This window comes from Myotis brandtii, unplaced genomic scaffold, assembly GCF_000412655.1.
Source record: "Myotis brandtii unplaced genomic scaffold, ASM41265v1 scaffold2720, whole genome shotgun sequence".
NCBI classification, from domain to species: domain Eukaryota; kingdom Metazoa; phylum Chordata; class Mammalia; order Chiroptera; family Vespertilionidae; genus Myotis; species Myotis brandtii.
Genome location: NW_005360353.1, coordinates 62,077 through 83,291, shown reverse-complemented (window position 1 = coordinate 83,291; position 21,215 = coordinate 62,077). Strand labels below are relative to the sequence as shown.

At 44.1% G+C, this 21,215-nt stretch overlaps 2 protein-coding genes across 5 annotated transcripts in view; one reads left to right on the top strand and one right to left on the bottom strand.

Annotated features, from left to right (window-relative positions):
• Positions 1 to 151: 151 nt before the first annotated feature.
• Positions 152 to 7,793, bottom strand: LOC102241748 (zinc-alpha-2-glycoprotein-like). 2 transcript variants are annotated; one of them, XM_005868517.2, is made up of 4 exons: positions 7,586 to 7,793; positions 3,846 to 4,103; positions 1,347 to 1,619; positions 152 to 727 (listed from the first exon to the last, which is right to left on the bottom strand). In XM_005868517.2, the coding sequence occupies exons 1-4, from the start codon at positions 7,659 to 7,661 to the stop codon at positions 441 to 443; spliced, it is 894 nt and encodes a 297-aa protein (XP_005868579.1). In that variant the 5' UTR covers positions 7,662 to 7,793; the 3' UTR covers positions 152 to 440. The 2 variants fall into 2 exon arrangements, with proteins under 2 accessions (XP_005868579.1, XP_005868578.1); XM_005868516.2 differs by lacking the exon at positions 7,586 to 7,793 and adding an exon at positions 7,069 to 7,275.
• Positions 7,794 to 11,919: 4,126 nt separating this feature from the next.
• Positions 11,920 to 21,215, top strand: part of GJC3 (gap junction protein, gamma 3, 30.2kDa) — a 20,017-nt gene continuing 10,721 nt past the window's right edge. The window contains exon 1 of one of the 3 annotated variants that reach the window (XM_014541457.1): positions 11,920 to 13,292. The gene's annotated coding sequence lies outside the window, so the exon portion shown is untranslated. Of the gene's footprint in view, positions 13,293 to 14,785; positions 14,981 to 15,061; positions 15,106 to 21,215 lie in introns of those variants that run through there. The other 2 variants (XM_005868512.2, XM_005868514.2) reach the window with 2 other exon arrangements.

Here is a 21,215-nt window from a genome sequence, read left to right as displayed (position 1 = left end):
AGTCAATGGAAAAAATATCCTCAGGTGAGGATCAACAAAACAAACAAACAAAAAGATGGCCAGAACATATTGTTTCCAGTGGATACCAAGAATTTCAGATGATTCAAATGCTTGGGGGCAGGATGAATAATAATCTCTGCTGACATCTCTACAGATTTTAGCCATACAATAATCAGATTTATTTTTCCTGTAGGCTAGTTGTTTAGTGTGATTAGATTCCACAGAATAGATAATGGGTTCAGAGAGGGAATGTAGCAGTGAGTCAGCTCAGTGCTCAGCACTCAGGTCTTTTGTCTCCAAATTCACCACCTCTCCGTCCCCTTCACCGTTCCTCCTGGGCCTCGCTGATGGCGATGACAGTCATTCTAGAGCTCATCTCTCATGTCCCGATGAAAGGGTGCCTAATGGTCTCTGGACCCTGAGTTGCCTTCAGTTCCCAATTACTGACTCTTATTCCATGTGACAGTAAGGGGCTGGGCCAGGCTGCTGTGCTGCACGTGGCAGGAGTAAGGGCCTCTGTCCGAAGAGGGGATTTTCACCACCACCCAGGACTGGTAAGTGCCATTCTCACTGAGAGGACCCTCTCCCCATGACTCAGTCTCCACTACACTGTCTGCCTGAGTCCAGTACATACTGATTGGTTGTGGGTAGAAGTTGTCGGCCACGCACTTGAAGGTCCTGATGTTTCCTTGGTCCACACGGCTGTTGATTGACACAGAGGGAGGGTCTGTGGAGAGATACAGCACAGAGTTCGAGGGTCTGAAGGAGACATTTCCCTGTTCACGTCTCTCCCACCCCTGGAGTCAGGGATGAGCAGAGCTCTCCGTTTTCTACCTGCCTCCCCAGGAACTTCCAGAAGATCAGGGAAGCTGAGGCTTTCCATGAACCTTCCCTGTTGGATAATGGAATGTCTGTAGCTACTTCCTTGCCTCCTGGCACCCACCTGCCCACCTACTGTGGATTGACTTCTGGTGGCAAGAAATGTGAATGCCCCATGTTTTAATGTTTTTGGTTTCTCTCTCCCCCGCCCTCCCCCCCAAAACCTTCCAGTGGGCTTTGTGGCTCCTGCCTTCCCCAGTCTGTCTGCTGCTTAAGAACTTCTTTCTGATTAATTATTAAACCAAAGTCTCAGCTTGTGTCAATCCTGCTCTCACTTACTCATCTTCATCCTTCCTGGGCAGACATTTTACACACCTGCCTTCTCCCCACAGCCAAGCCAGGAGGCATTTCACAGAGAGAAATGACTACAGGATTTGCCTGAAATGTTCCCCTGAGGTCCCAGCCTGGGGTCACCTTGGTTTTTCTCAGCTCAGTGCGGGGAGGAGGACAGAGGGAGCAGTAGGTACCTTGACGGTCCAGGAAGGGCCTGCTGAATTGCAGGTACCTTTGCAGCTTCCTGGTGCACTCTTCTTCCAGGGCGGCCTTGGCCCGCTGCACAGAGCCTTCTGTCTCCCACTTCACCTTGGTTTTCAGAGCTTCTGGTTGCAGGGGGATCCAGGCTGGGATTTCTGTGTCGAACTTGATGTAGTCCCGTCCATCATAGGCAACCGTCCAGAATGCCCCACAGTAGTTGTTATTCTGAAGTTTACAGCCATACTTTTCCTGCATGGTGTGATTCCCTGCAGGTAACCCGACCCCCCAGAAATCAGTCAGCCTGGCATCAACTCCGTCTTAACAACTTACTCCTGCACAGTTTGCAATGAGGAAGAAAGGGTTTTGAAATCTAATGATGCAACCCCTTTATTTTGGCAAATGGGTTATTAGCCAGACATAGAGCAGGCAGAGAGAGGGAGACTTAGTATGCGTTGGTGTTTTAGGCCAATCTGAGATGAGATTCGTTCTTCCCAATCAGGGAATTTCAGATTGCTACGGGCTGTGAATAGATCTTCTAGTCCCATGAAGCACCTTTTTAAATGAACATTTAATATACTGTGAGGTCTTAGGAACCTGACACAAGCACAGAAGTTCATTTTCTTTTTTTTTTTTAAAATATATTTTATTGATTTTTTACAGAGAGGAAGGGAGATGGATAGAGAGTTAGAAACATCGATGAGAGAGAAACATCAATCAGCTGCCTCCTGCACACTCCCTACTGGGGATGTGCTTGCAACCAAGGTACATGCCCTTGACCGGAATCGAACCTGGGACCCTTGAGTCCGCAGGCTGACGCTCTATGCACTGAGCCAAACCGGTTAGGGCCAGAAGTTCATTTTCAAGTTAAATAGAAATTATTTGTAGTTAAAAATAGATTGTGCAATCTGTCCTCTTTTCCTGTCTACATGAAGTTTGATGTCTCCAGTTGAGTCCACAGAAGTTGATCAGTTCTTCCCTCTATTCTGGTGTCTGATATTTTCATTACAGATCTTTAACATGGCCTCTCTTCCCAATTGGAAACTGGCCTTAGGAAAGGGGGGCAGAGTCACTTTATTTCTATTATAAAAGTAGGTGTTTATCCAATACTGACTAGTGCTATTGGCACTGGCTCTGATCTCAAGCTATCGGGGCTCAAATCCCAGACCCATGTCCACCCTCACCTGACTTGTGTAAATTTCAGCCAATAACCTGTTTTGCTTCAATTTTCTCATTTCTAAGATGGCAGTGGAACTATGTTAGAGGGTTATCTTGATGATTGCATGTGTCAATACATGTGCCTAGCACAGCACATAGAAGCTCAATAAATGTCAGGGCTTATTATTTTCTAATACCCTATTTTCATATCATGATTGCTCACATCCACTTTCCATTCCAGCCAATCAAACTTTGTTTTAGTTTCCTTCCCACTCCTATTTTTGAGCACAGTTCAGGCTGTTTTCCCACTAGGACTTCCAAACTACATCCTTCAGATTTAGTAACTTTTGCCTTCTTTGGTAGCTTCTTGTTTGTTTGTTTTTTAATACTCAGAAACCTATCTTTTGACACCAGCCCTATAATAATTTAAAATCACCAGTTCATCAGGCCTGTGGTTGGCTGGCTTGTGGGGTAGGCAGCATGGTTTGGGAGAAAGAAAGCTGGGTTGGGAGATGGGGGAACTAGTCTCCGAGCTCCACCTTGCATGGCTCCTCACTCCATAAGACCTGGTGAACCCTCCCACCATTCTCCTCCTATGGACAGGAGGGTCTTTATGATTTTATGGAACCCTAACAGTTTGTGGTTTTGAATTCAGTCCTTCCTGAGCAGCTAGTATGAGCCATGGTTTGCACTAGGTACTTTCTTCCAATCACTCAGCATCTTCATTGTCTGTCTTAGGTTAGGGGGCTCCCGGGGAAATCAAGACAGGCTATGTCCTAGCTTTCACAGAATTTACCTAGATCATTTTCACAAAATCTCTTGGAGGCAGGACTCAATGCTCCAGTTTTGGCAGATCCAGACCAGATAATTAAGAACATGTTCACCGTGAAACAGCTAGTGACTGGCGGAGCTAGAACCTGAACCCTGATCAGAATGACCCAAGGTTAGCTCACTCCCCACCCAACATCCCTGGGTGGGGGTGAGTCTGATGCCTTCTAAAGTGGGATCCACCTCAGATGGGTAGGGGTGTGGAGCTGAGCTGAGAGGACAGATGTGCCCACAAGGGCTGACACTGACAGCACTTGGTGTGAGAGTTGAGGCCTGGGAGCGAGGATGGGGGAAGTGATGGGGAAGGAGGAAAAGCAGCTGTGATGTGTTGGGTGGTGGTGGTGGTGGGGGGATGGAGATGAAGAAATGTCTGTAAATCTCTCAATGTGTTGCTGACTTTTTCTTTGGCATGGGGAGCATTTCTAGCCTGCAGACCCCTTTCCATTCAAAATGGCAGGGCTGCCTCTTGAGCTAAGACCTTCCACCCCAGCAGTCCATAGTCCACTGACCTGTGTCCTTGTAGTAGCCCATGATGTCTTTCAGGTTCTTCAGGAAGAAGTCCCCCCTGGCCTTTTGAAATTTACTGAGTTCCTCCCAGTCCTCCATTCCTTCCACCTGTTTCCACGGGCCCAGGGGCTCAGCTTTTTCAGTTTCACTATCGTAGTGGAAGAAGGCCTGGTCGTTGAGGTAGCCAGTTGCCTGAAAACTGGGGAAGCCCTCCTTGGGCTTGGATACCCCACTGGAGTGGTAGGTCAGAGAATAAGGCCCTGCAAAAGGGGAGAAAAGAGTGAGCTGTGGGATTCACGCAGGGGAGTCCCAATGTGGGCAGCAGAGGGCCAGGAAGGGAGACCTGATCACCGGGCTTCTTCCCCCCCCAGCTCTCTCTACCTGCTGCCACCCGTGCACTATTGGACGCTCACTTGAAAGAATGGGCCTTAGTTCTATTCTGGGGATGATACTTCAGAGACCGTTTTGTGTTTTACTACATTGGATTCTCTCTTGGCACATCAAAAGATGGTATTTCTTAGTCTTTTTATAGGTATACTAGAAGCCCGTTGCACGAAGATTCGCGTAATAGGCCTTCCTTCACCTGGCTGCTGGCACCGGTTTTCCTCCGGCACCCGGGACCCAGGCCTTTGGTCCGGCTGCAGCGGAGAAGCCAAGCCTCTTCAGTCTTCAGTCTTCAGTCCGGCCGGAGCCTTCAGTCTTCGCTCCGTGCCTGCGTATGCAAATTAACCACCATCTTTGTTGGGTTAACTTGCATACTCATCCTATTGGCTGGTAGGTGTAGCGGAGTGACACCAATTTGCATGTTTCTCTTTTATTAGTGTAGATTGGGACTATGACTGAGTTCTGTCAAAAGGAAATGTGGGTGGAAGTGATTTCTTTCTTCTGGTCGGAGGCCCTATGAGCTGATTTGAACCCTCTGTCTCTCTTTTATTTAGGTGATGATTGTGGAGGCCACAGGATAAAATAGAGGAGTCCCAACATGGGAACTACCTGGATCCTTGAATCACCCCATGGAAGACAGGAATATCGTCTGTTCTGTTTTCATGTTTACAGGAGCAAAAAAAGAAACATTTGCTGAGTTATGCTACTAAAAACAGTCTTTGTTATTGGAGCATAACCTAGTTGAACCTAACAAACACTATAATTAGAAAGTGTATGAAGAAGAATTAATTAGTAACCGCAGGAAATGACCTAGAATGGATCAGCATAAGCTAAGAACAGGATGGAATTCAGAAATGCCAGGGCTGTCCCTGTGTTTTTGTGTGAGTCAGGGAGTGGTAGAGGTTTGGGATATTTTTATAATAAATTTCAAAATGGATTCCTAATATAACTCTTACTAGAGGCCTGGTGCACGGATTCATGCACCTGTGGGGTCCCTCCACCTAGCCTGCAGGCATAGGACTGAAATCGGCTCTCTGACATCCTGCCAAGGGGTCCCAGATTGCAAGTGGGCAGTTCTCGGGTGACGCATCCTGGAATTGGGCTTCCTCCTCTCTGGTTCCGGGTGCATCACCCAAGAACCGCAGCTGCCAAGTCACCACAGCTTGGCAGCTCCTGTGTTGAGTGCCTGCCCCCTGGTGGTCAGTGTGTGTCAGAGCTACTGGTAAGAGCGTCTGCCCCCTGGTGGTCATTGCACATCATAGCTATCGGTTGGATGGTTGCTTAGGCTTTTACATATATAGATGGGTGTTACTAATGTTAGAGGTCATATTCCAGATTTCTAGTTCCAGTACTTAAGTTATTCTTTTCTTTTTTAAAGTTGGGGTAAGGAAAAGGGTAAGGTAAGGAAGGGTGGAGGAGGTTATGAAGAAACAGATATGACTAACAGGAAGGTGAAGGGGGGGATGGATGAGAAAGAAGGGACAGTTGTAGGACATACAGGACATGAACTAGGCTCAGTGATACCAAAACTGTGCCTCAACTCTCCTTTTCACAAACTTAAACTTAGAAAACATTGAAAAGATGCTTTTGGTATAGGAAATGTGAAAAGCAGTGGGCATGCTGAAAGAGTTTCAAAATAAGAAAGAGTATCCAGGGGGAACAAAGAGCGTAGGTTAGGTAAAAAAGCATGGAAAGCTTGCTAAAATTAGGGGTAAAAGGAGATGAAGAATGAGAAAAATTCAAATGTAAAAAGTAACAAGGGGAAAGAAGAAAAGAAGAGATAAAAAGTGTGAGTGGGGAAACATTTGTGAGTTATTCTCACTAATTAGTTTCTAAATATGATTACCGTTTTACTCAGTAGATGTCGAGTAAAGCAGATTACTCTCCATAATGTGGGTGGGCCTCCTCTAATCAGCTGAAGGCCACAAGAGAAGAGACTGAGGTCTCCAAAGGAAGAAGGCACTCTGCCTCCAGATTGCCTCAGGACCCAAGACTGCAACATCATCTCTTCTCTGGGTCTCCAGTGTGCGGACCAACCCTGCCGATTTTGGACTTCTCAGCCCCCACCATGGTGTGGGCCATATCCTTAAAATAAATGTTTCCTTCTGTGCATATGCATGCCATTCATTCTGTTTCTCTGGAGAACACTAAATCTAAACTGGATTTTGGTGTAGGATGTTATTAACAATGTAAATATAATCAATAGTTATAAAACACATATTCTGACAGTTTGTAAATGTAAAAATTCTAACTTCCACAGTTTAGCTTCCATTTCTTCATCCTGAAAAAAAGCCTCAGGACTCTGTCCTAAAATGGACTCTGCCCAACCTCCAGCTGGCTTCTTTCCCGGTCACTAGCCTTCCAGGCCCACTGTCCAAGTGTCTATGTGGGGAAGGAATGGGCTTGTTTCTAGAAGTATCCTCCAGTTAATATGCCTTTACAAGTGCTCTTTGGAGTTGTTATCTTTCTCCTTGAGAGTCAGACAGATACATCCAGCCATTGGAAGGCGGGAGGAACAAAAAGTTGCACCGGTGTGGCCCCTGCTCTGTCCTGGCTGTATGACCCAGGACAGGTCACTTCACTTGTCTGGGTCTCAGTTTTGTTCATTTGCCTACTAAGAATTTTAGATTCTAATTATTTAAGGCCTTACTTAGCAAGAGTCCAGAGGCTCCCTAAATGCTTCTGGAAGTGTGTGAGCTGAGGTAGCTGACAGCCTCCAACACCCATTCCTACTGTGCACTGGGAATCCCGGCTTCATCTGGGGCCTCTCCCAGCCCATCTATCTCGCTCATTCCCTCCCCTGCATTCTTCTCCATACCCAGCCCTTGGTCCCCAACTCACCGTCTTGAGTGTCCTGGGGGACTGCAGGACTCACAACAAGCAGCAGGGACAGCAGGACAGGCACCACTGTGCTCATCGTGTCTGAGTGGAAGGCACTGGACTTCCCAGGTCCCGGTGCAGACGACTCGGAGAGACGGCCAGATATAGTTTTGGGAGCAGCTTGGCTTGGAGCCCTGCCCAGGTGAGGTAGATGCACAGGCCAATGAGAGTGCCCGGCTGGGCTCCTCAGCTGACGGTGAGGAAGCAGGATGCACAGGCCAGGCTGGGTGTGTTTTCCTCAGTGAATGCAGACGATCTGCCCATGTGGAGCTGAGCCAGGTGATCTGGGACTGGGACTTTGACATGGGTCCACACTGTTGCCCTCTTGGCGGCAGCATGTGATTACAGGACTAGTCCCATGGTGTTATTTGGTTAGCTGGGAATCCCGGCTTCATCTGGGCCCTCTCCCAGCCCATCTATCTCGCTCATTCCCTCCCCTGCATTCTTCTCCATACCCAGCCCTTGGTCCCCAACTCACTGTTTTGAGTGTTCTGGGCGACTGCAGGACTCACAGCAAGCAGCAGGGATAGCAGGACAGGCATCACTGTGCTCATCGTGTCTGAGTGGAAGGCACTGGACTTCCCAGGTCCCGGTGCAGACGACTCGGAGAGACGGCCAGATATAGTTTTGGGAGCAGCTTGGCTTGGAGCCCTGCCCAGGTGAGGTAGATGCACAGGCCAATGAGAGTGCCCGGCTGGGCTCCTCAGCTGACGGTGAGGAAGCAGGATGCACAGGCCAGGCTGGGTGTGTTTTCCTCAGTGAATGCAGACGATCTGCCCATGTGGAGCTGAGCCAGGTGATCTGGGACTGGGACTTTGACATGGGTCCACACTGTTGCCCTCTTGGCGGCAGCATGTGATTACAGGACTAGTCCCATGGTGTTATTTGGTTTGTGCTTCTCCTGCCTAAGTCTTAGTTTCTCCATTGATTTCAAGAACTAACTGGTAAATAAATGTATTTTCTGCTTAAAGTCAGAATCGGAATCTGTTTCAGTAACTAATGATGTGACTGTTACCGAAATTGGAAAAGGATTCTTTTTAAGCAACAGTCACTCAGGGAAATGGAGGAAGGGGAACCAGGCTTGGTTATGGGGCCAAATTGGGGTTAAAGGCAGGGTCCTGCAGGCTATTATAAGGAGTGGAGGGTCAAACAGCCAACTGAGTCACCTCTTATGGTCAACTGGAATAAAATGCTCAGTGAAGGCAAAATATTAGATGCCAAACAGCTTGAGAAATGCAAAGGCAAGGTGTGATGATTGAGTCCATAGGGCTGGGAAGCTTAAAAAAAATGTAATGAACTCAAAAGCAGAAAGTATTGACTCAAAGCACAGTCTGAAAATCAGATGATAGCTATGATAGTGCAGAGAGGATCTTTTGGCTTTTCTAGTTTTAAAGATGAAACAGATGAAAAATGAATAGTGCCTAATGATTGAAAGCTAAAAACAAAAAATAAGTTTTCATAACTTAATTACAAAAGTCTGAAAAGTCTAATAGCCAAGTGTGGCCCAGACATTCCTGCAAATCTTATACAATTGCAACTAAGGATGGGTGACAAGAGCTTCATCAGAGGAGGAAGTTAAGTGTGGAACGGCATTGGGAAAGGCTTGTGGATGAGGGAAATACCCAACAGGGAAAGAATCTCTGTTGGCAGCAGGGGGCAAATTTTACAAGGACAGGAATGTGTGTTCTGTCCATTTCTCTGTCCCCAGTACTAAGCCCAGTTCCTGGCAGAAAGAAGACAACAAATAAACACAAAAATAGATCAATCGATAAATGAGCAGGGACCAAAAGGGATGTCAGCAGATCTATCTGAGAGTCACTGAAGCCATTTGGTGGAAATGGAGTTCAGGAAGGAGAGTGAGGCTATGGCAGATGGAGTGATATATTCAAAAGGGAGGTTGGAGTCAGATTCTAGACGACCCCCACCCAAAGAACACCCAATGTCTTCCAGGGAATGAGGCACATTTTATTATGGTGTCTTTTCCTTTACAGCCTATATTCTCTGCATACCCTACCCCTAGATCACCAGTACTTAGTCTTTTGTGCCATCTCTTCATTTGCTGAGACAAATTTTATGTTTTCTTAATTTTTAGAATTTATTTATTTATTCCTTTCAAGATGATATTTAATGCATTATAAATAAAACACAGAATAGAGCAGAAGCCAGTCACATGGAAATGCAGGTCTTTCCATGCATTTTTTTTTGTGGCCTGATGGTCGTTTGCAAAGGGGTCCCCCATACAGAACAACATGCTATCCTAAAGTGGCTCTGTCCTAAATGCAGGTTGTATACCTGTCAGGTCCTGTCACCCTCCTCTCTCAGCTGTCTCATACCTTCCTGGTCAGCAACAATCTTTCTACCTCTTTTTGGAAAGCTATGTTAGGCTTCTATACCCTCTCTGAAATCTCAATCCTCCCAGGAAGTTTCTATGGGGGTGTGAATGACTCTGTGCCGTCTCCTGTTCCCCCATAGTCTGTCGGGACTCCAGTCTTTTGAGGTTTCCTCCCTCTGGTCCAAGTCTGCCCCGCTTCTCATAAGTGGGGTGAGATATCCCACTGTAATCTGCCTTAGCCTTGGGCTATTCATGTGGACTTCTGGTTTCTTCATTGATCTGAAAATGTTCTCCTGTGACATGTTTTTCTTTATTTGTTCTTTTAGTTGTATTTTTGAAGTGGTTGTTCGAGGCAGCAAGCTCCGGCGTTAACCTATGCCGCCATCTTGGTTCTTCTCCTTCTGAGTTTTTTAAAATTTTTCTTCCATTACTAAATATCAAAGACAACATTTCCATATACTTCCCACCCAACACAATGTAATAAAAAATACTAATGTGAGAGAGAATTAAAGGGCCAAGTGCCTTATCCAGGACACTTTCTTTTTTCTCCCTGGGGAGCTCAAGATAAGAACATAAATTAAACGTAGGCCCCTTTCATGATACTCAGGAGTGGGTTGACAATGTCCCTCTCTGTGCCCATTCTTGCCCTGAACCCAGAGCTTTGAGCATAGTTTTAGTGGGTTAAGTAGGATTCTGAGGTCACCTACCCTTTCATATCCCCTTTCCTCAAGGTGCTTTGGCCCTTCTCTTGCTCAGTGCTGGTGAGTAGAACATAAGAAGCTGTGAACACTCAGTTCAGGTAGTAGGTGATATCTCTGAACATCTCAGGGCACTCCTCCTCCAGACAGGCCTCAGACACTTAATCAAGATGCTCTCTGCTCCCCCATTCTGATTGGTGTTCAGGGCTGCTAGGGGAGCGGGCCTAAGCTGGCAGTCGGACATTCCCCAAGGGGTCCCGGACTGCGATTGGGTGCAGGCCGGGCTGAGGGACCCCCCGCCCCCGAGTGCACGAATATATATATGTATATATATTTCTCTTAGCTTATTTTTATTTTTCATTTTGATAAAAACACATTATCAAGAAGCTTCTGGAAGTAAAATTTTTGAGAGCTTGTATATCTGAAAATGTCTTTATTATACCTTCACATTTGATTGACAGTTTGGCTAGGTATAGAATTTTAGGTTAGAAATAATTTTCTTTAGCGGTTAAAGGAATACATAAATAAATAAATAATTTTCTTTGCTAAATTTTCTTTAGCATCTTTCTGTTGTCTTCTAGCTTTAAATGTACCACAGCTTTTTTTTTATCCACTCATCTACTGGTGGACACTTGGGCTGTTTCCAAATCTTAGCTATTGTAAATTGGGCTGCTATGAACATAGAGATGCATACATTATTTCTGATTGCTGTTTTTGGTTTCTTAGGATATATTTCTAGAAGTGGGGTCACTGGGTCAAATGGCAGTTCCATATTTAATTTTTTGAGGAAACTCCATACTGTTTTCCATAATGGCTGTACCAGTCTGCATTCCCACCAGCAGTGTATAGGGTTTCCTCATTCTGATTTCTGACTCTTGTGTATGACCTGTGTGGGTTTTTTTTTTCTGTCCTATCCAGAAACTTGTCCAAACCTGCAACCCAGATACATGCCCTTAACCAGGAATTGAACTTGCAACCCTTAGGTCCATGGGCTGACACTCTAACCACTGAAAAACACTGGCCAGAGCACCATTCTGATTTCTTTTTTTTAAATTATTTTTTACATCTTTATTGTTGAAAGTATTACATATGTCCCTTCCTCCCTCACCCCCCACTGACTTCTTCTAGCCCATCCCTGCTCCTCACCCCAGGCCTTCACCACCCTATTGTCTATGTCCATGGGTTATGCATATATGCATACAAGTTTTTTGGTTGATTTCTTCCCACCCACCTTCCCTCTGAGATTCAAACAGTTTGTCCCATGCTTCTGTCTCTGGGTCTATTTTGTTCATCAGTTTATTTTGTCTATTAGATTCCACATATGAGTGAGATCATGTGATACTTGTCTTTCTCTGACTGGCTTATTTCGCTTAGCATAATACTCTCCAGGTCCTCCCATGCTGTATTAAAGGGTAAGAGATCCTTCTTTTAAACTACTGCATAGTATTCCATGATATAAATGGACCACAGCTTTTTTCTCTGCTCATCTACTGATGGACACTTGGGCTGTTTCCAGATCTTGGCTATTATAAATTGCACTGCTATAAATGTACCACAGCTTTTTTTTTATCCACTCATCTACTGGTGGACACTTGGGCTGTTTCCAAATCTTAGCTATTGTAAATTGGGCTGCTATGAACATAGAGATGCATACATTATTTCTGATTGCTGTTTTTGGTTTCTTAGGATATATTCCTAGAAGTGGGGTCACTGGGTCAAATGGCAGTTCCATATTTAATTTTTTGAGGAAACTCCATACTGTTTTCCATAATGGCTGTACCAGTCTGCATTCCCACCAGCAGTGTATAGGGTTTCCTCCTTCTGATTTCTGACTCTTGTGTATGACCTGTGTGGGGTTTTTTTTTTCTGTCCTATCCAGAAACTTATAAAATTTTAATTTTTTTCTCTAGTTTTTTGAAATTTCATGACAATATGCTTTGGTATGAGTCTATTCCTCCTCAATTCATTCTATGTGTAACTTCTATTGCATAACTGTTGGACCTTCTGGCCAGTAATTTTCTTATGTGTTCGCTCCTACCATCTCTTTTTCTTTTTACTATAGTTTCAGGGGGATTTCCTCAACTAAGGAAACCACCTCCCCCTTGGCTGAGGGACTCCACAAACAAAATGGCCCATCCCTCTGCTCCTGTACCGAATGAAAAACCTGGAGCTTTCCAGGGCCAGTGAGGGGGCTGGCGGCAATGCCCAATGGCAGGAGAACCCTCCTTTCCCTTGGCAGGGAGGGCTACCCACAAGAGACAGAGGGAACCTAGGGAAGGGGGAGCTCTGGGCCATCCTCTCCCAACCAATCATGGCTGAGGAAGAGGAGAGCCAATGGGGGGGCAACAAAAAGGGCAGTCAATCCTTCATGGCTTATGCCCTGCCAGGAGATCACTGAGTTATGGCCTTGATCACTGCCAGTGAGGATGTTCCTCTGCCTGATTCCTTTGGAAAGCCCAGATAGGAATATTGGTGCTCTCCCCTTCCTCCAGGATTGACCTGAGAACCACAGGGGGCATCCTGGGTGATGGTTGTGAGGAAAGCAGGGGGTGAAAAACCCCCTACGGTGCTGTAGATTGGATGGGGGCACTGCACAGATTCTCCCCACATCTCCAAACACACACACACACAGAAGGGCAGGGCTGTTGGCTGCTGTAGCCCGGAATCTTGAACCTTTCCTGCGTCCCACATCCATGGGAGTCACCGACGATCAGTATGTTAGCACTGTTCTGAGGCAATCCTGCCTCACCCGTAGGAACAATCTGCTGTGAGTCAGGGAACAACCGGCTGATCGAGCACGGAGGTGGGGGTGGAGGAAGAAATTGGGGAGGGTGCTTTTGGGAAGGGCAATTAGCCATGGGCCTTGAAGTTCCTGTACATTCATACTGAGCATGTCATGTATGCAAAACCCCGTGTGATTTTAACCAGGCTTATGACAGCTGACTATAAAAGCGTGCATTCCTCAAGCTCAGTGTTCTTTGATTGTACTGCAAGCCTCCTGCCTGTAGAGCATCCACCTGGATTCTTTGAAGTTACTGCCTGGGAGTTAGGGGTTCAGGACAACCCTGGCCAATATGCTGCTCATGCTGCTTGCTGTGCCACGATCACCAGTCCTTCGTCTCGCTCTCCTGTATTCTGCCAGCATCCACAAAACAGTAACGGACTCATTCATTGGGTTGAAAGTAGGGTTAATTTCCAGACTTCGACAAGTATCTGTACCTTTTTTGTTTGCATTTGGATCCCCATTGGCAAAGGGGACTTCATGTGCTAAGCTGATTAATCCATCTGTTGATGTACCAGGCTGAGCAAACAGCCATGGGGAGAAGGGGTTGAGCAATGAAGACCTCCAGATGTGCTGGTGCAATTTTGGGAAACCTGATCAACTACTGCAGGGTGAACAGGATGATTCAGCTCTTGCTGACAGCTTCCTGGAACTCTGCAGCAGCCACCATACACATAATGTCCTCCCTTCAGTAAGGTCCAAGCTAGACACTTGCATTTGTGTTGGTGTTTCTTGAGTCGAAGCGGTAATATCCTATTTTGCCACAAGAGGGAGGCTGGGAGAGGAACATCAGATCTGCTGACTTTTCCTGAGTCACTTGAATAGTTTCTTTCTTGGGATATCTTGGGAATACTGAGGAAACCGACACAACAATATTCATAGCTATTCCAAAACAACATAAAAATGATTTTTAATCTTTATATTATTTGCAACTTTTCTTTCCATCCAACTTAAGAGTTTAACTGCCTGGTCGAGTGACTGTAGAGTGATTACGTCTGCTCCTTTTTCTTGCTTTTAATATCCCCATCTCAAATTCCCGATGTCCCCATCTCCCTCACTCATCTTCAGTAATTCCTCATTGTTTTCTCTTCCCTGAACACACACTTTTTGGGATAAGTGTAATGCCTACTTAGGATTTTGACCTTCTTCTGATTATTCAAAACAATAACCCCTAACTAGGATTTTACCCAATAGAGTGAGTTATGGTTAATGATCCAGATTTTACAGACCTTGTTTTTGGTGAGAATTAAATGAGATTATATATATGTATGTATGTATGTATGTATATACTTGTTACATAGTATTTGCTTAATAAATACCACTATATAATTACCCAGGGTCCTCCTCTTTCTGTCTTTATTCATTACTCCTGTTACTCATAACTTCTGACTAAAACTTTTCTGTTCCAGCCAATGTCCTTCCTAGTCCATGTGCCTTAATCACTCCTACTTAGGAGATACAGACTATTTTCCCGATTTCTCCTCTTTGAGATTTCTGATTCTCTGCAGTTTGGGGGGCATTTTGTTATCTAATCTCACTCTTTATCTCTTCTTTTGTGCCTTGTATCAATAGTTCCACAAGGTCTGAGCAACTGGCCTCTGTCTTGTTCTGCCTCTTGCAGTCTGTATGACCCATATAAATTACTTGAGTCCATTTTCTCATGTGTAAAATGGCGTGGAGGATCCTTAGGGTCCCATGTAGCTGTAATAGTTTATGGAAAGAAAAAGAAAAACATTTAGTGAGCACCTAGCCTAGACTCTGAACTATGGGCTATATTTACTGAGCAAGTTCTCAATGTTGAGCAATGCCCTTGGCAATGAGGGTGCAGGGCAGATCAAGAGACACGCTGCCTCTACCCTCATGAAGCTTACATAGACTAGTTTTAAAAACGGAATTCTCATGACAGCCATGAGAGGACTCACTGATGCAATGTAGCATAGATGATTAAGTCACTTGATTAAGTCCCTGTAAAACAGCTAGTGACTGGTGGAGCCACCATGTGAACCCAGGTTTGACTGACCCCAAGGTTGGCTCACTTTTCACCCAACATCCCTGGGCACGGTGAGTCTGATACTTTTTTAAGTAGGAACAGCCTCAGACAAGTGCAGTTGTGGAGCTGAGAGATCAGACATGCCTGGTTAAGAGCTGACTTTGACATTATTTCCTGCGAGACTTGAGGCCTGGAAGTAAGAATGGGGAAGTGATGGGGAAGGAGAAAGCAGCTGTGCTGTGGGGAGGGGGAGGCAGAAGAATCTGTGTATTTCTATTTGTGTCTTTTGCTGATCTTTTAGGGATCTGATATTTCCTTTCCTAACTCTTCTTCTTATGCCTAATTTAATTGGGACTGCCCCTTGATCTTGTGAAAACAGCACATGCAGGTGGACAAAAGTAGGTTTACAGTCATGAGTGTGCAAAACAGAGTTTATTCTTGCATTATTATTTATCTTGTATTATATATTTTTCCATATGAACAACTGTAAACTTACTTTTGTCCACCCCTGTATATACCTTCCATCCACAACACTCAGTCCACTGGCTTTCTCTGTCTTTGGAATAGTCCATGATCTCTTTCAAGGTCACCATGAAGATGTCCTCCCTGGTCTTCTGCACTTGGCTTTCCTCCTCTCCTCTGTTCCCATCACCCGGCTCTAGGGTCCCAGGGACTTACTGCCTTCACAATCATAGAGAAAGAAGGCTTGATTGTTGGGATGGGCAGTGGCCTACAATCTAGGAAAGACTTTACTGGGCATGGAAAATCTGGTAAAGAAAGGCACAGAGGAAGGACCTGCAAAAGTGGAAAGGACTTTGAGGAGTGGGTCAACTGTGAGTCCCACTGTGGGGCAGCAGAGGATCAAGAAGGAAAACCTAGTGGTTGGGATTAATAGCTGCGTCACAGTATTGCATGCTCACATGGGCAGAAGGACTTGCCTTTGATAGAGAGTGCAGGAAGGAAAAAAAAGAAAGAGAGTGCAGGAAGGCCAATTTTCTAAATTCAGATAATGAATTATTCTGATTAATTAATTACCCCAGATGGGATCAGCATAGAGTAAAACCAGGATTCTGTCTCTTTATCAACAGTTCTTTGAGTTGCCATGCTGGTGAGAAATGCATTTGCTGACTATTTGTAAATGTTACAGAGTCTAAACCTACACAATCTTAAAAAGTTATCAGCTTAGGCTTAGCCTTAGCCGGTTTGACTCAGTGGATAGAGCATCAGCCTTCGGACTGAAGGGTCCTGGGTTCGATTCTGGTCAAGGGCACGTACCTCGGTTGCAGGCTCCTCCCCAGCTGAGCCCTCAGGGCTCGTGCAGGGCACGATGTGTTTCTCTCACATTGATATTTCTCTCTGTCTTTCCCTCTCTCTTCCACTCTCTCTAAAAATCAATGGAAAAATATCCTCGTGTGAGGATTAAACAAACAAAAAAGAAGTTATTAGCTTATATATATATTTTTAAAAATATATATTTTTATTTATTTCAGAGAGGAAGGGAGGGGGAAAGAGAGAAGCTTCAAAGATGAGAAAGAATCATTGATCAGCTGCCTCCTGCACACCACACACTGGGGATTGAGCCTGCAACCTGGGCATGTGCACTGACCAGGAATAGAACTGTGACCACCTGGGTCATAGGTTGAAGCTTAACCACTGAGCAACACCTGCTGGGCTTAGCTTATATATTTGTTTCCTCCAGATTTTCATGTGATGATGGGCCCAGGACTAGCTTAGCTCTCTTCTTTCCAGGTCATGTAGTATCCCAGGCCCCATACCATTATATCTATTTCTCTGGGGTGGTTTTCCTTCTTGTTTTGATTCTTTCTGCTGACCCCTCTTCAACCCTTGGTCCTGATGGTGTCTTGCTCTCCCCCAAACTAGATAGATACAGCCATCTGTGGAAAGAAAGAGGGAGGGAGAGAGAAAGTTATTTCTTCCAATCATTGTGGGGTACGAGATGCCAGGCCTCTGCACTCCTTTCTACTCCCTAACCTTGGGTGATCCTTGCACCCTGGGTGTCCTGCTGCTCCAGGTCTTGGCACATGTTGCCAACATATGGCTGTGGGAGGAGGCTGGTCTCATCTGGTGGGAAGAGGAGGGACAAAGAGGGTATTGTCTGGTGGACTAAAGAAGTGGGGGTTTCTTGCTTGGCACCAGTCCTCAGAAACTTATTGTAAAAGAGAAGTTTGTCTTGGTGTTTAAGGGTCCTGTTAGAAGCTTAGAAATAATTAGGCAGAAACCCTCTCCCTCTCTCCCCCAGCACCAACTTTGTCCTCCACCCCTGATACCCACGCTGACTCAGGCACTGTGGACATTTATAAATGGGGCCATTGAAGAATCAGGAGAAATTCATGCAACTTTAAAAAGTATCCCTATTCCCTGGGCCCTGTGCACTCCCCACTTTCCACCCTCATTTCAGACATTTAGACAAGGACTGTGGTCACTCCAGCTGGACCATCTGTATAGCCCTGAATGGTGGGGTCAGAGCTCTTGGTTTCCAAAGGGGACTGTTAGTTTTAAGTAAGTTAGATTGAGAACCCACCATTGAAAGGGTTGGATCTCCATCTGGAAGTACCCTGCAATACCCTGTGAGGTGCATGCAGTAGTGATTCCCGATGTTCTTCCCCGAAGTAAACTACAGCTATTTACTCAAATATCCATACAATGGGGAAGGGGGGTACTGAGATCTTTTGAGGTTGCATAGATTATCTGAGCTGGCACTGAGAACCCTGAGGACCCAAAGCTCCATCATAGGGCATGTGGAGGTTTGGTAATAAATGGAGCCCTGTCCCCGCTCCCTCTCACAGTTATAGATTACATTCACTGCCTCTACAGACCCACCTGTTGTTCATTTCCCATGTTCTAGAATGTACAGTTAGAATAGATGAATTTAGCAGATGGCTGAATCCCACATAGATTCCTTGACCACTGAAGTAAAATTATTATGATAGGGGTAGAAATAGAATATTGGGAACCAGCTAGAATTGTAAGAAATATTAATCATGTTCTGTTAATCATGATTGTTTTATTCTGATTAAATAAGGCACATTCTAACCTGGCTGGGAGCTCACCTGGAAATGCAGCCCATTCTCCCCGTCAGGGAGCTGCCTATTTTAATGGAAAGATTAACAACCTTGTTGCAGAAAACAGAACCAAAAACCAGAGATGCTAGCCCTTTGAAGACCTCTAGCTTTTGCATACCCGAAGGTCTTTGCAAATCCCCAGCCCGTATTACCTGTAAACTGCCCATTTGGCATACCCTTCGCCTACTTTCCCATGTAATCTTTGTCCTCCTACCCAATATAAGCAGCTGGCTTATGGTGGGGAGCAGAGCAGATTTTTGTGGATGACCCACTGCTCTCCCATGCTGCCGGCAGTATTGGAATAAATGCTCATATATATTCAACCCTGTCTCTGCTTAATTGGTTCAAGTAATGACAGGCAGCATGGACCCACTGATTGTCTGATTACAATTACATAGCAAAGGGCAAGTGAGCTCTGCCCCACTCCCTCTAGGCCAAGAGAATAAAATATTTTATTAATTTTTTACAGAGAGGAAGGGAGAAGGACAGAGAGTCAGAAACATCGATGAGAGATAAACATCAATCAGCTGCCTCCTGCACACCCCCTACTGGGTATGTGCCCGCAACCAAGGTACATGCCCCTGACCGGAATCGAACCTGGGACCTTTCAGTCCACAGGCCGACGCTCTATCCACTAAGCCAAGCTGGTCAGGGCCAATAGAAAACTATATTGCATCACAGGAAAAAAGGGCAGAAATCAGTGTCATTTTCAAATAATTAAAGAATGCATGTCAGTGGTCTCCATCATATCCCCATTTAATTCACCAGCCTGGGCCCTGCAAATCAGAATGGGTCATGGCACATGGATTCCTGAAGAATTAACCAAGTAGGAACCTCAATGTTTAGCACTGGGCTAGATGTAGTATATTTAGTAGAACAAAATAACACAGCCTTTGTTATATGTTAAGTAGCTATTGATTAGATTGCTGTGCATACTGATTCATTGTAAGAACAATGTGTAAAATCATTATCATTCATTTATATTTCAGAAAGTTTAAATTTCAATTAACTCTCATATCTGTCTGGCTAGTCACAATTAGTTCTTTTCCTTGGAGCTCCAAATATACCTTGGTCATCTACGGTGTGTTATTAGTGAGAAACTGTAAATGACACTGCGAATTTTTGAGGTCTTTGATTATTGAGCACTTGGTAAGCATTTCTTTTGTTTCAGGAAAATCTTGCATTGGAGTTATCAGTACAGTAACTCTTAGCAAAACTTTTCCACAACTCAACCAACAAACATTGGTAAATAATACAAGATCATTAATTGTTGTCTTTTCTCCCCCCAGCAGTTTCACAAACTGGTGATGACATAGCATTTGCAAATATATACTCAATGATTTTATCAACTGTATTTATAACAATTTTCTTAGAGTCTGCTGGCACTTCACATGGAGGACTGTAAATCAGACTTATAAACCCACGAAATAGTAGAAGGCAATTACATAATATCTTTAAAGTCAGGAGGGAAAATGACTGTCAATCTAGAGTTCTATGCCCAACTAAATGACAATTCAAGATTGAGGACAAAATGAAAACTTTTTAAGACCAAAAGGATTAAGAGTTTACCCCTAACAGTTCCCTACTAGAGGAACTACTGAAGGTTGGACTCTAAGAAGAAGAAAATTTAGCACAACCATGAAAATAGCAGCATTTTCCACATTATCCAAGAGGTGAAAGCAACCTAAATGTCCCCCAGTGAGTGAATGAATAAACAATACATGGTACATGCACACATACATACATACAATGGAATATTATCTGACCTTAAAAAGAAATAAAGTTCTAATAGATGCTACAACATGGATGAACCTTGAAGACATTATGCTAAGTAAAATAAGCCAGTCACAAAAGAACAAATGCTGTAGGATTCCACTGATATGAAATATCTAATAGTCAACTGCACAGAAACAGAAATAGAATGGTGGTTTCTAGGGGTTAAGGGAAGTGAGAAGTGGGTACAAAGTTTCAGTTTTGCAAGATAAGACTTGTGGAGATCTGCTGCTCAACAATGTGAATATACTTAATACTACTACTGAACATGTAAAATAGTGGTCAATGGTTAAAAAAATAAAAAGAAGAAAATGTAATCCAGAAGTATGGGATTCAAGAAGCAGCATTAAGAGAAGAAAGGGTACACATGTTGGTAAATCTAAATAAGAATTGAGGTAAATATTCTTTTTGAAATGCAGAGAATAAATTAGAGGTGGACAAGCCTAGAAGCAGAGACACTAGAATGACGTTTCATTAATTCAGTCTTGAACTAAGATACCTTCTAAATTCAAAGGACAGTATCTGTACAACTGGTAGATTAATAAGATGTGGTCAGTGAAGGTGCTGTCAGTGATGACACCCAAGTTTTTTGGTTAGGATCCAGGATGGATAGTGGAGTTAGTCATTAAAATGTGGAACACATAAGCAGAGAATTTTTATTTTCTTGAAGTTATGAAATTATAATGGGTTTACAATAAAAACTCTTTAGATGCTGGTAATTTGGGTAATGGGAAAGCTAATAGTATAGTAGTTTGCCATCTACAGTCAGATTGCTTCTTCAAATCCCAACTTCTCCACTCAACTAGCTGGTTGACCTTGAATAAGTTACTTAACCTGTCTATTATTCATTTCTCTCCTTTGTAATAGTATTTACATCAAAACGTTGTTATGAGGGATAAGTGAGTTAGTAGCCATAGAGCACTTAGAATATCCCTCATTTATTAAGCACTGAATAAATGTTTGTGTAACAAAATATTAAATTGGAAATTTTGACTGGGATTTTGAGATGCAATGTTTTAAGAATATACAATGCAAATGACATTCTAAAGTGATTTGTTAACCTGAGATTCACTTCTTCAAAGGAAAAACAAACAAGTTATGCCACTCTTAAACTCTACACCCACATAAAAGTTGTATAAAATGGCAGAGTTGTTGGAAATTAGAGGGCAAGAGAATTATCTTGGGAGAGAGAATATCTTTGGAAAGAGATGTGCTATTAGTTCTCCCTGAGAGACAAAGAATGAAGGTGTTGCCTTTTGCATCTCAACCCTAGTGAGAGGTGCTCCAATATGCTATTGACTTCTGCTTGATAAATCAAAAAGGCAAAATATATAATATTAGAAATAAACTACAATAAAAACTACCCCCAAAATTCAAACACTTGGAAGCTGAATAGCATGCTATTAAACAGTGATTGGGTTACCAAAGAGATCAAAGAAGAAATTAAAAA

Coding starts and splice junctions, on each gene's coding strand:
- LOC102241748 (XM_005868517.2), bottom strand. CDS start 7,661: ATGAGCACAGTGATGCCTGTCCTGCTATCCCTGCTGCTTGCTGTGAGT. Junction 4,104..7,585: donor CGCCCAGAACACTCAAAACA/GTGAGTTGGGGA, acceptor CCCCTTTTGCAG/GGCCTTATTCTCTGACCTAC. Junction 728..1,346: donor GCCCTTCCTGGACCGTCAAG/GTACCTACTGCT, acceptor ATCTCTCCACAG/ACCCTCCCTCTGTGTCAATC.